This window comes from Taeniopygia guttata, chromosome Z (assembly GCF_048771995.1).
Source record: "Taeniopygia guttata chromosome Z, bTaeGut7.mat, whole genome shotgun sequence".
Classification (NCBI taxonomy): Eukaryota; Metazoa; Chordata; class Aves; order Passeriformes; family Estrildidae; genus Taeniopygia; species Taeniopygia guttata.
The window spans coordinates 73,589,645-73,604,535 of record NC_133063.1 but is presented as its reverse complement, the minus strand read 5'-3'; the positions used below and the strand labels follow the sequence as shown (position 1 = coordinate 73,604,535).

The window sequence follows — 14,891 nt, the reverse complement described above, 5'->3', positions numbered from 1 at the left end:
GCTGGCTACTCTTGACTTATAGCCTACTTTTGAAATAACTGTTTTCTGCAAATAATTCCTGAATGAAATACTTAGTGTATCACTTAAAACACTTTTTGGAATTAGTTTCTCCAGTATCTTATCCATATTTACTCGTTTCACAAAACAAAGTCATATAAATAAATATCAGAGTAATGCATAGTCAGATTTATTCCACAGCTTAGCACAGCAAATGCAGATTATGTTCAGAATATGTTTAAAAAACCTAAACAACAAGTGCCATAGGCTTTTTGCCTTACCATTGCAAGTTCACTCTGCAATTCACTGCAGCTTTTTTCAGCATTCCCTAGTCTTGCAGAGAGGTCCATAATTACCTTCTTCTTTTCCTCAATCAGTTCTTTAATTTGATTGTTGGAGGAGTAACACTCTTTTTCTAATCTGAAAAAGTTTCAACATTAGAACATTTTAATCAAAAATACTTATGTCAAGTATTCTACGTATTTTTAAAAGACAATCTGGGTATCACATCATGTTACCACGTCATATGATTTATGAAGCTGCTTGTCTTATTTTTTTTTTTACGTGAAAAAACTTATATATTCCTTCTAAGAAAAACTTTTCCGTTTCGGTTATGGTTATGTTCTTTTCCATTACCAAGGTTTGTGTTAAGACTTCCAGTCATAAATTCATTTTACCATTTGAATATAGACTCCAGATTAGACATAATAAACAGAAGTCATCATATTTTAATTAACACATTAGTTCTCTTCAGAAAGATATCACATCTTGCATCATCAGCATGGATTTCAAGTACAAAGCTTGCTCCTCAAGTTTCCACATACCTGACTATATTCTTACCCTTGTTCTGGCCAGAACAGGGTTATATTTTGCAGTAGCCAAGAGTGGGCATAGCTAGGACCTGGAGGTTATTCTATACCACCTCATGTCATTTTCTGGGGACAGGGGAAGGACTCCATTGTGGGTAGCATGGCCGAGGGACTGGGAATGGTTGGGGGTTTCCACAGTGTGCAATCACAGGTAGATCAATCACTTTTTTTCCTTGTGCATTCTGTCATTAGTATTGTTGCTGTTACAGTTCACTGTCTTATTGCATTGTTGTGTCCAGTAAAGTGTCCTTATCTCAGCCCATGATCTTTACTTTTTGTGAGTCCAATTCTCCTCTCCAGCCTGTCACAGAAGGAGGAAGAAGAAGGGGGAATGATCGAGCGGTATATGGTTGGGTGTGTTTCTATAGGAACACTAAACTGGGGAATACCACTCTTAAACCATGACTATTCTACTCAGAATTGCATTATTTCAATAGCAGACAACTCAAAATTTCAACCAGTTCTTGAACTACATCAGTCCTCCTGGTATTCAAGAAAACAAATATATAGAAAGTGGATAAAAAGGTGTGTCATGAGAAAATTACAAGGCCAAACAACAGCAAATAGGAGACAGACCCGGGACAGGAAGCCAGGGAAAAATTCTGGAGGATTGCCTAAGTATATAGGGATAGAAAGGAGGTGCCTCGGGAAACGCACCTAGAACTAACATTCACAAAAGATGACCAAGATGAGAAGGGATTTTACCACTGTTAAGGTAGGAAAGAAAACTTGAACATACTTATACACAAAGCAGCTATTTTAAACACAGCAGAGAGAGAAAGCCAGCATACTCCCTGCCTTTTTGTCCTCCATCTTCCCTGACAAGGTCTACTCCCAAGCCTCCAATTTCAGCAAAAGGACACTACGAGGAGAAAAATTGCTAGCAATAGGTGAAGACTGTGTCTGAGATAACCTGTGAGAACTCAACCCATAGAACTGAAGAGGTCAGCTCACCTACATTCAAAGGTTCTGATAAAGCTGGCTAATCTCAAAGTGGCATTGCTGATTATCATCATGAAGGGTCACAAAATCTGGGGGAGGTCCCTGGCAAATGAAGAAAAGCGAATCTCACACTTATATTTGGCAAAAGTCAAAAGGAGAAGCCAATAAACTATAAACCACAGAGCTTCATTTCAGCCCTGGAAAGTTACAAAGCAATTCTTTCTAGAACAATTTTCTGGGCTCATGAAAGAGAAAAATGTGATTGGGAACACTCAGGGAGCTTAATCATACCTGACCAACCCTGTTATATTCCATGATAAAATGATCAGGGCTGTGGACAAAAGGAGGGCAAGTAGATCAAATATTTAGCACTATAATATGATTTTAGCAAGAATTTTAGCACTTTTTCACACAGTATTTTTATAGCTATTACAACTTAAGACTACATATGTGAATTATAACATTGATAAAAGTGGTTTGATAGTAAATCTCAGATGGTAGTAGCTGGAATGGCTGTAATACTGTAGAGGTCTATCTAAGATCTGTTTAACAGTTTCAATCATCACCTGGAGTAAGCCAATACCTGCAGTGAACAGTGAACTAGGTGTCAGTAGATCATGACACAATACAACTGATACCCTCAACAGAAGAACTGCCATTCTCTAGCGATGGAGAAAGAACAGGCCAGAATGAACCTTGTGACATTCAACAATGACATGAGCAAAGACCAGAATTTAGGAAAGAAGATTACCTAAAGTGATGTGGCTCATAACTGTCTGGATAGAAGCTATGCTAACAAGAACCGGGTAACCATGACATACAGCCACAAATCAGCAGTGTGGCATATGAGCAGAGATAGCTAACACCATCCTGGACTGTATTAATAGCAGCATAGCCTGATCAAGGGAAGTTAGTAATCACCTTGTATTTGGCAGTCATTCCAACACACCTAGGATAATGATCGCTTTTAACTACATGCACACCTCACAACATAGGAAAAAAGTTGGGGTGGACTAAGGGAATGGTCACCACCATGACCAGCAGCAGAAATACACATAAGAACTGAGGAAACTTGGTATGTTCAAGCTGGAGAAGAGGTAACTCCTTGGTATACAACAGGCTCCCAGTATCTAAAAGGAGGTTATCAAGGAAACGTAGACATCTCACAGCACTCTTTGTCTACAAGACAAGTACAGAATCCAAAAAGGTTCAGACAGGGAAAAATGTTTTCCACCTGTATGGAACAGGTTCCCAGAGAGATTGTGCCATCTCCATTCTCCACATTTGCAAGACCTAACTGGATTAAACCCTGAAAAGCCTGATCTCATAGCTTATATTAGTTTGAGCAGCAGGTTGGACTACAGATCTCCTCCAATTCCTTTCAACCTGAACTATTCTTTGATGTAGCTGTCATCAGTAGAAACATCCAGCAGAAATATCATCTCTTTTTCTCCTAGCACTCCTGTTTCCCTAGAACTTAAAGCAGTGCAAAGGGCTCAAAATTCTTGCAATTTTGAAGCTTTTGAATCAATATTGCCACTTTAATTTATTTGTGAAAGATTAATGTATCTTTTTAGTTGAAGGACTACTTCCGCAGTCCACCAAATACCTATGTGCTTCTGCATCAGCCTGGCTAATTTTTTGTTGTAGCTGCAGCCATTCACTTCTTATGCTTCAAAACCTGCCTGTTTTGGTCCCCCAAAGTAGCTTCTACTCTCACAGCTTTCAGAAACACAGCAAAAGGACTTCCAAATTATTCTATATCTTGTTCTCACTCTTCAAGAAAAGTAAATTCACACAGAGACCCAAACCCCATGTTGCTTCCAATTTACATAGTGCTACTGGGTTCAGAGCTAATTAATAAATTATGCAACCCAGAAAAGCCTGCTAGCTTGGTTTTGGTCATTACAACTATATTTTTTCTTAGAAAATAAAAAATTATACTGCCCAGAAAAGCCCATTTGCTTGGTTTCAGTTATTATAACTATGTTTTTTTCTGAGAAAACAAATTCTTACACCATTATATAGCTTCCAGCTTTGGTGTTATTTCCCTACATCAAGTCCAGCTTAAGAGACATACAAGTGTTCTAGCACAAGAAATGAAAGTCTCTAAGACTTTCATTTGGCTTAGGCTTAAAGACAAACTCGTGCAAGTCCTCCAGAAAAAGAGAAAATATGTTTGGATGCCAAACTATATCTTAAAAAAAAAAGCCAAGCTCCTGACATTGTCTGAAGTCCAAAGACCAAACCCTTCAAAGGTAAGTAGATCAAAGGCTGTTGTATTCTCTCAGAAGGTGTCTGGTGAAAGCAATCACTGATTTTCACCAATGTAACTGACACTTGTATGCTTCAAAGAATAAAAAGGGGACAGGAAACAGAAGACGCAGTACCTTCCCACCCCATGTAATTACCTCAAGGGAACTGAGTAGATTGATGTCCATCTCAGAAAAAGCTCTACCTTCGCTACTTATCTTAATAGAGGTCTGGAAATTTTGGTGTCTGGCCTAACAAAATTGTGAGGATAGGCTGTTCATGTTTCTTCCACATCTTTTAACAAAACCACCAACTGTTTTACCTGTGTTTTAACTGTCTTAATTTTCATGGAAAGGTTTGTGTTCTCTGAAATTGCAGAACACAATTTGCTTTCAAAAAACTCAGCTGGCAGAAGCTGCCAGAAGTAATTCCATGAATCAACACATGATTGCAAGCAGTGAAAGTACTGTTTGGATATTAGACAACATTTATTCTCATATTCAATTAAGATACAGAACAGATGCCTCAGGCATAAATTCTGTTTTATCCCAAAAAAACCTCTAGGATAGGGCAAATTTCCTTCCTGAAAAAGGAACACTGAACATAATTGTCCAGTTAAGAGAAAAAAGGGGCGGCTTTTTAACGTTCATCTTGCATTTTAGTAACTCAAGTATTTACTTGTCCGTAAGTGCTACTATTGAAATTCTTAAGGCAAATGGTACCATACCTGTAAAAACTGTATTTCATAGTCTTACGTACAAAAAACATACTTATTCAGGTATTTCCTGCAGTAATTCCAAACAAAAAAATATACTCTGTAAAAAAACTCTAAGTTTTCTTTTTTGATGATACCATTTTTCAAAGATGTAACTTTTGGGCATCAAAAATATCCTAGACACAAACCCCTTCAATATTCAAATAAATATCTTCATATATCTAGATAAAAGATTCTCACAAGGAACAAAACATTATTGAATGCACGATACAATTTAACACCTAACCATTATCATTATGTTGGTCCAAATGAACTAATTCGGAAAAATATCTTTAAGAGATTCTCAGAGACTTAACTGGAAAGCTACTACTTATAGGAGTTAATGTTTTTAACTAAATTTACTAATCAAAAAATTTCAAAATCTTGTGGTAAAGCTTAAAAAATTCTAATGATTTGTAAAGTACCTAAACAGATGTTTAAGTTACATTAAAAATGCTGCTAATTAGCTAATATTTTATTAACATCTATTGGTTCCCAGAACATATCCATACTAACAGCTCCCTGACTGATTACAGGAAGCCATGTTATGGCAGCCTTGTTGACAAGACAGGATACGTTTTTCTAGACTGAAAACTACCACAGTTTAAGAAGCATTATTGAAAAAAACAAACTAAAAAAATCCACATTTCACTGAGGATGATTAATTTTTCTGGTCTAATGTCAATACAAAGACAAACCTTGGAATATTAGGTCTTGGAACAAGTGAAGAAATGATTCAAGAAAAAACACTGGAAGTGTTTGAACACTACTTCAAGAAAACTTCCATAACATTAATTTTTCTGTCTTCTGGATCACTCAAATACAGGAACCTACCATAGCAAAAATAAAAAACCCACTACACCAAATTAAAAACTAAGAAAACCAAACCAAGGCTGACAAAAAAGAATCAAAGTCCATATGCTATGTAAGAATAAAAAGTTACATACAAGAAAAGCTCAGACAGTACAAAATAGCCTGTGTTATGCAAAACTACTGATCAAACAACCATTCCTCAAAAAAAGGCCAGTTTACAAACAGAGGAGCTTTTTTATATCAAAACAAGAAAAATTGAATAAATTGTCAAATCAATGGTCCAGGCCTTCTCCATTTCAAGGAAAGGCAAAGAACTTAGTATCAGTTTAGTGTCATGTATTTACTGACAGAAAACCCATGCTCACAGCAAAAACAACCAGGCAGGATGAGATTACAGTTTAATTAACTGATGTTATTTTAGAACTGTAAAGCATTTTGAAATATACTTAGTTTCACAGCTGTGAAGACTGCAGTCTTCCTGAAGAAATTTAGATTATCATCATAATGTTTTTTGCATATTTTATCATAAAAGTTATATCTTTTTCTTTGGGAAAAAAGTTTTCACTTTTTAATGTGACTTTGGTTTCCTTAAATGCACATCAGGCCTCTTTTGACCTTTTTTTTAATAAAGAGCTCTAAGATGCTTATAATACAGCACAAGTTTCAACTATATTACTGAAAACATATTTGTAAGCGTGCATATAGGAACACTTGGGCCACAAAATTCCTTTTTTGTAGGGAAACCAATTTCTTTTTTCCTCTCTACTGCTTGTATGAGCAAATTACCACAAATACTTTTATGTACAGACCCCTATATTCCTAGACTAAGGGATGCAAACTGTCTCTTTCAACCCATTCTACCTCTCTCCCCCCACAACCCCATTGTGTGCCACCCACTTCGTGTCTTCTAAACCCACTCTTTCCCTAGATTTCATGAACTACTATCCTTTATTTCATGTACTCCTCAGTTCTCTTCCAGCACCATTCTTCTTCCTGATATTTTCTCACCCTAATAAAAACTTCATTCAGCTAAGGAAGAAGACTCAGTACAGTGTATCCTATATCTGCCCAGGATATATAACAAAACCACTCTTCCAAAAAGCATCTGTTACCATGGACACAGTAGACTGTGCTGAGCAGGAAAGGAATCCCAGGTAATTTCATCTGCTCTCATACATTTAATCCCTTCTTCTATTTTTGTTAGCTAGTCAACACTTTCCACAATCATTCAAAAGCTGAAAATGAAGATTCACCACTATAAATGATACACAACTTCTCAACAGAGTCTTAAAGATTGATTTATGTCACTGAAGTGAAAAATAATATTTTCATAATAATGTAAGTATATACAGAAGAAAAAAAATCTGTTCTAACCCTGCCATGTGCAGTTTCCTACCCTCCTCCCAAATATACAGGAGACAGGACCCTGCCATAAGTATAATTTCCAAGATATTTGCTTTGGCAAATAATCGGTAACAGATCAGTTATTTTCTTTACCCACCCATATCATTATTGATACCAACCCATTATTAATGGAACACCAGGTTCTGAACTTCAGGTTGGTTTGGGAAATTGCATTAGATTTAGTTTTTATACTGACTGAAAACTATATAAATGTAAGCTCTAAGTGGTAATCCAGCTGTCTACTTCCATTTTACAATAAATTTAAAGGGAAACTTACACACTGAGTTTCTCCAAGTTCTCTTGGGCATTGTGTTTTTCTCTCTCATACGCATATTCCAACCCTTTGAACTCTTTCTTGATCATGTCTAAATCTGAAAGAGCTTCTTCTCGTCTGTCCTTTTCCACACGCACAGCTTCTTCAAGTTCTTGAATTCTTAACTACATCAAGTGATAAAAAAGCAATTAAAGCAAGTTAGGAAACACTTCATCTTCTATGGTCTGTTCTGCTTTACAGTAGAGTATATTCTATTAATTCAGTATAAAAGCATATACACATGTAAAAAACATTGAACATGTGTAAAAATATAAGAATACATAGAGTTCAAACCAGAGACAAATAGATATGACAATGAAAAGTACCCTCTGTTCTCATTTGGAGGCGTCTGAACATTTTCGGTTCTTATTAATACTGAAGCTTTCCAGGGAAATTCTAGTTTTTAAATAGACTCATGAAGTGTGGAACTAACAATAAAGGCTACACTTTCTCCCAGAACAAAGCACACTTCTAGTTTGTTCATGTATATAAACAAGGAAAAAAACTTTATCAGTTATTCATCCATAAAACCCAAGCCTCTAAGTTTAAGGAGTGTTATCCTCTCAGTTCTTTTGTATGTTGCAGACTAGAGAGGAGATTAAGCAAACTAAATCTTTCCTAGTTAAATTATCACTTTCAAAATTTAAGTGCCTGTACATACAGAAAATCATGAAAATAAGAAAATAACTGACTGAAGAATGTCAGTACTTATTTTTGTTACTCGGAAAATAGGGAAAAAAGATACCAAATTTCCTTCTTTTTTGTTTAGTATTTCAGAAGTCCAGCAAGTTTGTTAACTAATATGATATTACTAAGAAATCATCATTTAGTTTTTTCAAACTTTTTTTAATACACCATAATTATTTTACTGATAAATAAACTCTGTGTGATACAGCTGCAAAAAATTATTGTTCAAGTATATATACTAGATTTATTCATATAATCAACCTTTACTGGTAACTGCAAGTACCATAATTTTTGGAGTAGACAAGTTGCATGTATGCACTGTGTTGCCAAATTGCTCTAAGTAGCCATTCAGAAGATACAGGGCAGGATATTTAAACAGTAGTATAGTGCTTAACTATTGTGAAATATTTCCTTTTCCCTAACTGTTTAAATAGTAATGGGAATTCTCAAACTTACAAATATGACATCTTATTAATTTTTCTAATAACTTTATAGTTCTCTAAAAAGCAGATACTATTCTATTCTGTCCTTATATGTTTATTTATTTAATTAATTTTTATTTGTTTATTTTTTTGACATTTACTGTAATAAATATATTTAGGTTTTTCACTGGAGCAAGTCTTCTGCATATTTTTGGAGCATTATATCTTCACAACTTCCTCAACCATTTTACTGCAAACTTCTATGACATATTTAACAAAAAGTTTACCTGGATGATCTCTGAAGCGAAATTGGATGCTAAATGCGCTGCTCTCTCTGCTTCAATGTTTTCTTCCAGCTTCTTTTTTCTCACTGCAGCTGACTAAAAGTACATTTTGAGGATATTTAAGTTCAGAGAGAAGATAATACAAGATAATACCAGGTTTATTCAACTCATTAAGCATATTGTGACTCCACCACCTACCTGATATATCTGAACTACTTTGGAACTGTGACAACTCATATCAAGAAACACATATAACAACGTTTCTTATATACATGGATTCTTAAATTAATATTTTCTATTTAATTAAGTACATTTATGTAGTATTATGTTATTGCTGCATTTTTTATAATCACCTAGGGCCAAAAAGCAAATAAACCAAGTTAAGTTAAGATAAATATTCTTCCTATTGCTCCATTATTTGCTCACTTGAGGAAACATAACTATAAGTTGTATGTTCTTAAATATATTGAAGTATCAATAGAACATGTACAATTTCATAAATGAGACATGATGCACACAGAAGATTCTTCAAAACTTTATCTGCTTAACATACTTAATTTTAAAAAATCAAAAACACTGCTACTATATTTTCATACTGCTAGGATAATTCTCATAATTAGAATGTCTTCAAAAAGAGTAAGAAGGACTCAGGGAACTACTGGCCAATCAGGCCTCGTCTCAATCCCTGGAAAAGTGATGGAGTGCCTACTTCTGGATTCCATCCCTATCAACATGGAGAACAAGAAAGTGATCAGAGAGGTTGGCATGGATTAAGCAAAGGGAAATCATGCTTAGACAATCTGATTGCCTTTTGTGCCGGGACAGCTACCTGGATGGATGAGAGAAGAGCAATGGGTATTGTTTACCTTCAGCAAGGCTTTCAACACTGTCTTCAACAACATCCTGTGGACAAACTCAGGAAGTGTGGCCTGGATGAGGGGACAGAGAGGTGAACTGAGAACTGTCTGAACGGCAGATCCCAGGGGATTGTTATGAGTGGCACAGGGTCTGGTTGGAGGCCTGTCACAAGCCGTGACCCCCCAGGTTCAAGAGTGGGCCTGCTATTGTTTCACTTCTCCCTCAGTGACTTGGATGGAGGGCAGGTGCCTCCTCAGCAAGTTCCCTGCTGACACAGAGCTGGGAGCAGCGGCCGATAGCCCAGAGGGCCGGGCAGCCCTTCAGAAGGGCCTCGACAGCTGCAGAGATGGGCAGGGAAGAACTGCCTGAGATTCAACAAAGGCAAATGCAGGGTCCTGCGCCTGGGGAGGAAGAACCCCAGGCACCAGCACAGGCTGGGGCTGATCTGCTGGAAAGCAGCTCTGAGGAGAAGGACCTGGGCTTCCTGGTGGGCAGCAAGCTGTCCATGAGCCAGCAGTGTGTCCTGGTGGCCAGGAAGGCCAATGGTGTCCTGGGGTGCACTGGGAAGAGCAGTGCCAGCAGGTTGGGGGAGGTGATCCTGGCCCTCTGCCCAGCCCTGGTGAGGCACATCTGGAGTGCTGTGTCCAGTTCTGGGCTCCTGAGGACAAGGGAGACACAGAGCTGCTGGAGCAGGTCTAGAGGAGGGTGACAAAGATGATGGGGGGACAGGAGCATCTCTCTTGGCAGGAAAGGCTGAGGGAGCTGGGCCTGCTCAGCCTTGAGCAGAGATACTGAGAGGGGACCTCATCCATGTCTGTGAGTATCTGAAGGGAGGGTGTCAGTGGATGGATCCAGTCTCTGCTTGGTGGTGCCAAGCTATAGAACAAAAAGCAACAGCAACAAACTGACACACAGAGAGCTCCATCTGAACATGAGGAAGAACTTATTTTCCCTGTCTGACAAACAGAAAGTCACCAGCATCAGATAAAAAAAGCACAGGTACATATTGAACAGAGAGATTGTGGAGTCTCCCTCATTGAAGACATGCAAGAACTATCTAGACACAAACCTGTGCCATGTGCTCTAGGATGACCCTGTTTGAGCAGGGAGGTTGGACCAGATGACCCTCCATGGTCCTTCCCACCTTCCTCATTCCATGTCTCTGACAAATAGCTTGATTCTTTATATTCTCTGGTATTATTCCTTCCAAACATCAGCTCTTTTGCCCTTAATAGAGAATTAGCAAACTATGTCCTGCTTCAGTTTCGAATGACTCCTTAGCGCCCTCCCACAGATGGACATCTGTTAATAGGATAGATTTACTCAAAAATACTGCCAGCCTATTAAAAATCATTAATAAATACAAGCTATGTGGATTTCACTTCCTTTTTAAAATATTTTAAAAGTCTACAAATAATTGTATTTTAACTTTGACAGAAGACAAAGGAAAAAATAAGGAAGGTATACATTACAACATTCAGACTGAAAAATGTTATTAAAAAAAATTTAAATTAAGAAATAGAAACTTCACTGAGAATATTTCACTGCATACCCTAAAGAACGAAAACACTTTTCTGTCTTTGGCTGGCTTAAGTGTCTATTCTCACAGCAAACAGTGAAATAAAAAAAATTGATTCTGAGAGTAAAGTTTTCAGGCACAACATACTAATTCACAAGCTCTGTACAGAATTTGACTTCTAAGTCTTATTTTATTTCCTGAGCACCTAACTATGCCTTCATCACAGCCTCACTCCAGCTGAAAACAGAGACAAAAACACCATTAGAATGTTTAATTTAGCCTCTCAAATGGAAGCCTCTAAAACTGTTGGGCTTTTTCAGCCTCAAGATGAAAAATAAACCTGAAATAACAAATAATAGCTTGAATGATGTCATCTGCAAGAATTAAAAACTGAAGCAACAAGATTGTCCCAAACAGAATATACAAGAATCAGTTCTTTGCATAGATCTTCAAAAGAAAATTCTGTCTTCTTGAGCTAACATGACAGACACTAAATGCAAGGACAAGCCATGTGGTCCAAAGGAAACACCAACTCCCAGAAATATAGAAGCATGAGTCCTAAGAAAATGGTGGGACAGTAAGTGAAGAAGGCACGAGCAGGCAGACATCTGTAAGAAGTGCCAATATATCACTCTTTTGATGTCTGAAGTAGAAGCAATTCCATTTATACAGTAACATTTGTAGATGTTGCCTTTGCTTGCATTGCCACAAGCCACCAAAGAATTAACTTGTAAAAATAGCATGCCTATTAAAAAAAAAAGCGCTGGCAAAAATTAGCATTTCAGCTACAGACATCTCTGATGAACTCTAGAATAAGAGAAACAGCTCCTTTTCACAAACAGGACAGTGTGTCTAGCTTACTGGAAAAGAATTATGATCTTCATAACCAAAGAAGAACCAGATGTACCTGACAGGTATCCAATGTAAAGCATTGAAATAGATTCAAGATTGTATATATATAAAACTGAATTAGAAGCTAAAAATCAAACTTTGATACATAAGTATCATCTTACAGTTCATATTCTTATATAGAGGCATGAAAAGAGGTGACTTTATCAAAACTGGCACTTCTTTCTAAAGTTAAACACAGCAATGTGTGGAGTTGTGTTTTTTATGTTTTATTACATTTGTATTATGTATATGTTTGTTCCATGTACCCCCGGTTCTGTAACGGTTCTCCCCGGGTTTTCCCGTCTTTCCCCGCGTGTCCATTGTCCCCAAAAATGCTAAGTCATTCACCCTGTTTACCCCAGATGCCTGTCTGTCACTCGGTGTCCCTTCCCCTCCACCTAGAATCTTCCACCCGGGACGCCGGGTGATAGGCAGAGGAACTGGGACCCTTCCCCTGTCTGTCCTTCATTGGATGTACCCCTGTATCCCACCACCCTCGAACCCCCCATGGCTTTACCCCATTGGCCGCCCGGTTTTCCCCCGTTCCGTATTTAGTTCATTCGCGCTTTCTCTGGCTGGCTCCAGCGCGCTCCGCCCTGCCCGCGCCGCTCCGGCAAACGCAGGCATGGCATGCCTGGTCCCCTTTGAATTATGGTATTCCCGTTGGATTGCAATAAACGGAATTCGCCCCCCCTAAGAAAGACACTCTTCATTAAATCGCCGTGGGGTCACTGACTGCTCTCCGAACTCCGACAGCTCTGCCCAAAGCCCGGTGAGGGTCCAGCGGGAAGCGCTGGAAATCTGCCAGCGCCCCTTCTCCCCAGAGCTAGCCGGGGCAAGGGAAAGGCAGAGGGGAGAAGAGCGCATCGGCAGCAATGCCCTATTCTTGAGTCTGAAGTTCCTCTTCTTCTAGAGTTTGATTCTTTAAAGCTTTGCCTCACAAGTCTGTTACAATTTTGGTTTTTTACAATCTCGTTTAAATTAGTTCACAGTAACTCCAAAAAACAAACAGCTAGGAAAAGAAACAAATCTTTTTATTCAAGATAAGACACTGTCAGAGATCTGACAGAACTACCACTAATTTTTTGTATTATTAGAAGCCAAAGATGAAGAGTAAACTGTGTTCTTTCCAAAAGTCTCAGAAGATTACTCAGGCAAAACTTAATCTTATTTTACCAGTCTATATACTATACTTGGAAGACTGGATGTTTAAAAAAGCCTGCAGAAAAACTACAGATGTGAATTGACGAAGTCATGTAGATGCTGACTGTGGAGTACTGAATATTCTTTTTCCACTGCTCTATGACTACCTTATGGTTCACCATAGCTCTAGCAAATTTAAACCAAGTCAGATGCCAGCAAATACTTGAGAAATTAGTCAGGAAAAAAACCCAAACTTCATGAAAGACATCAAACCAGCCACTACTGATTAAGTACAGTAGTTAACAGTGGGTTAATCAGTACAGAATGATTAATAGAAAAAAATTCAGATTTGCTCTAAGGAAAAGAATCTTCACATTTCAGTCTATCAAACTGCACATCAGCCATAGAACTTGCAACTGTATTTGAAGATGCTTTTGAAGACTCAGTTGGGAAGAACACAACTGCAACAAAATGCCATATAGAAAATCTATTCTATTTTGCTGATAAAGGTTCAAACAGGCTCTGCTGATACCTATATGCACTTCCCTTCACAGTGAGAAGCTGTATACTCCACCAGTGAGAACAATCTATTACACATTCTGTGAGTAGAAGAAAAATGTCAGGGGCAAGCCTAACACAGTAAAAGTTCCAAAAAGAGAAATAGGAAGGAGTTTTGTTTCCCTGTCTGACAAAACAGAAAGTCACTGGCATCAGAAACCCATTAGACAGGCAAACCTCTTTGAATCAAATCAAAGGTGAGAATCAGTATCCTTATTAAATCATGTCTGAAAATTTTACACAATGCCTTACAAAAAAGAAGCTGTGTGAAAACCATCTACAGTAAGCTTGCAGGCCACAGATATCCAGATTACAGGCTTGTATCTGGGAGTCAAATGGGAATACATACTGTTTTAATATGGAAAGCTTCTTGTCAGGTCCAAATCCATCTCAAAGATGGATGAAAAAGCAAGTTCTTCACTGATGACAAAGCGTTTGCTCATCCAACAAAGAAAATATTGGTTATTCAAAAAGATTCAGTCACTTTTTACTTTCATGTGTACCTAACAAGATATATGAAGGCAGACATCTTACTTAAGATAGCAGGCACAAACTCATGGAATTTTCTCTGAAGTTTCCTTAGATATTCAAGCTGATTGATGTCAGCCTTAATTTAAAGAATATGAAAAATAGTTGCACACTTTTCATAAATTTAGAAAGGTTTACTAAACCTTATCAAAAATACAACAGAAGACTGAAGAGAGAAAATATATGGTGCCAGGAACAAAGGATTTTTCCCCACCATGTGCTCGCCCACACAATGGAGGTTTTACCTTTTAACTCTTTTGCCTCTCCCAGAATTCTGTCCATTGACTCCTTCTTTCTGTCCAGTGGTGGTGATCACTTCCTCAAAGCCTGACTGGAGGTCAGATGTCACCACAGTGACAAGCCGACCCTCTCAAATGTCCCAATCCCTGCTGTCCCTTGATAACTACGCAAGGGGGTAAAACATAACTATAAATCTATAAAACTTTTCTTAACCTATATACATGATACTTGTCTGTTAATTGTGAGAATCAATCATTGCATTGTTCATCTATCACAAAGAACAAGGATAGCTGGGATCAGTTTCCATAATAGCACAGAGAGAATTTTGACTTTTGAGAAACAGTAAATAAAACTGACGAAGAAAAATTCAATTCCAGCATTCAAATTTGTGGGCAAACATGCTTTATGTTTAATCT

The 14,891-nt window shown here is 37.8% G+C and overlaps 1 protein-coding gene across 14 annotated transcripts in view; it reads right to left on the bottom strand.

The window, feature by feature from the left end:
- Positions 1 to 14,891, bottom strand: part of CCDC171 (coiled-coil domain containing 171) — a 163,502-nt gene that overhangs the window by 122,847 nt on the left and 25,764 nt on the right. For all 14 annotated transcript variants that reach the window (XR_012053021.1, XM_072922340.1, XM_072922341.1 and 11 more), the window contains 3 exons: positions 8,742 to 8,834; positions 7,310 to 7,470; positions 279 to 417 (listed from right to left, as the gene is read on the bottom strand). Coding sequence is in view for 13 of the 14 variants with exons in the window: in XM_072922340.1 (XP_072778441.1) it covers positions 279 to 417; positions 7,310 to 7,470; positions 8,742 to 8,834 (393 nt within the window). In the remaining variant the exon portion in view is untranslated. The remainder of the gene's footprint in view (positions 1 to 278; positions 418 to 7,309; positions 7,471 to 8,741; positions 8,835 to 14,891) is intronic.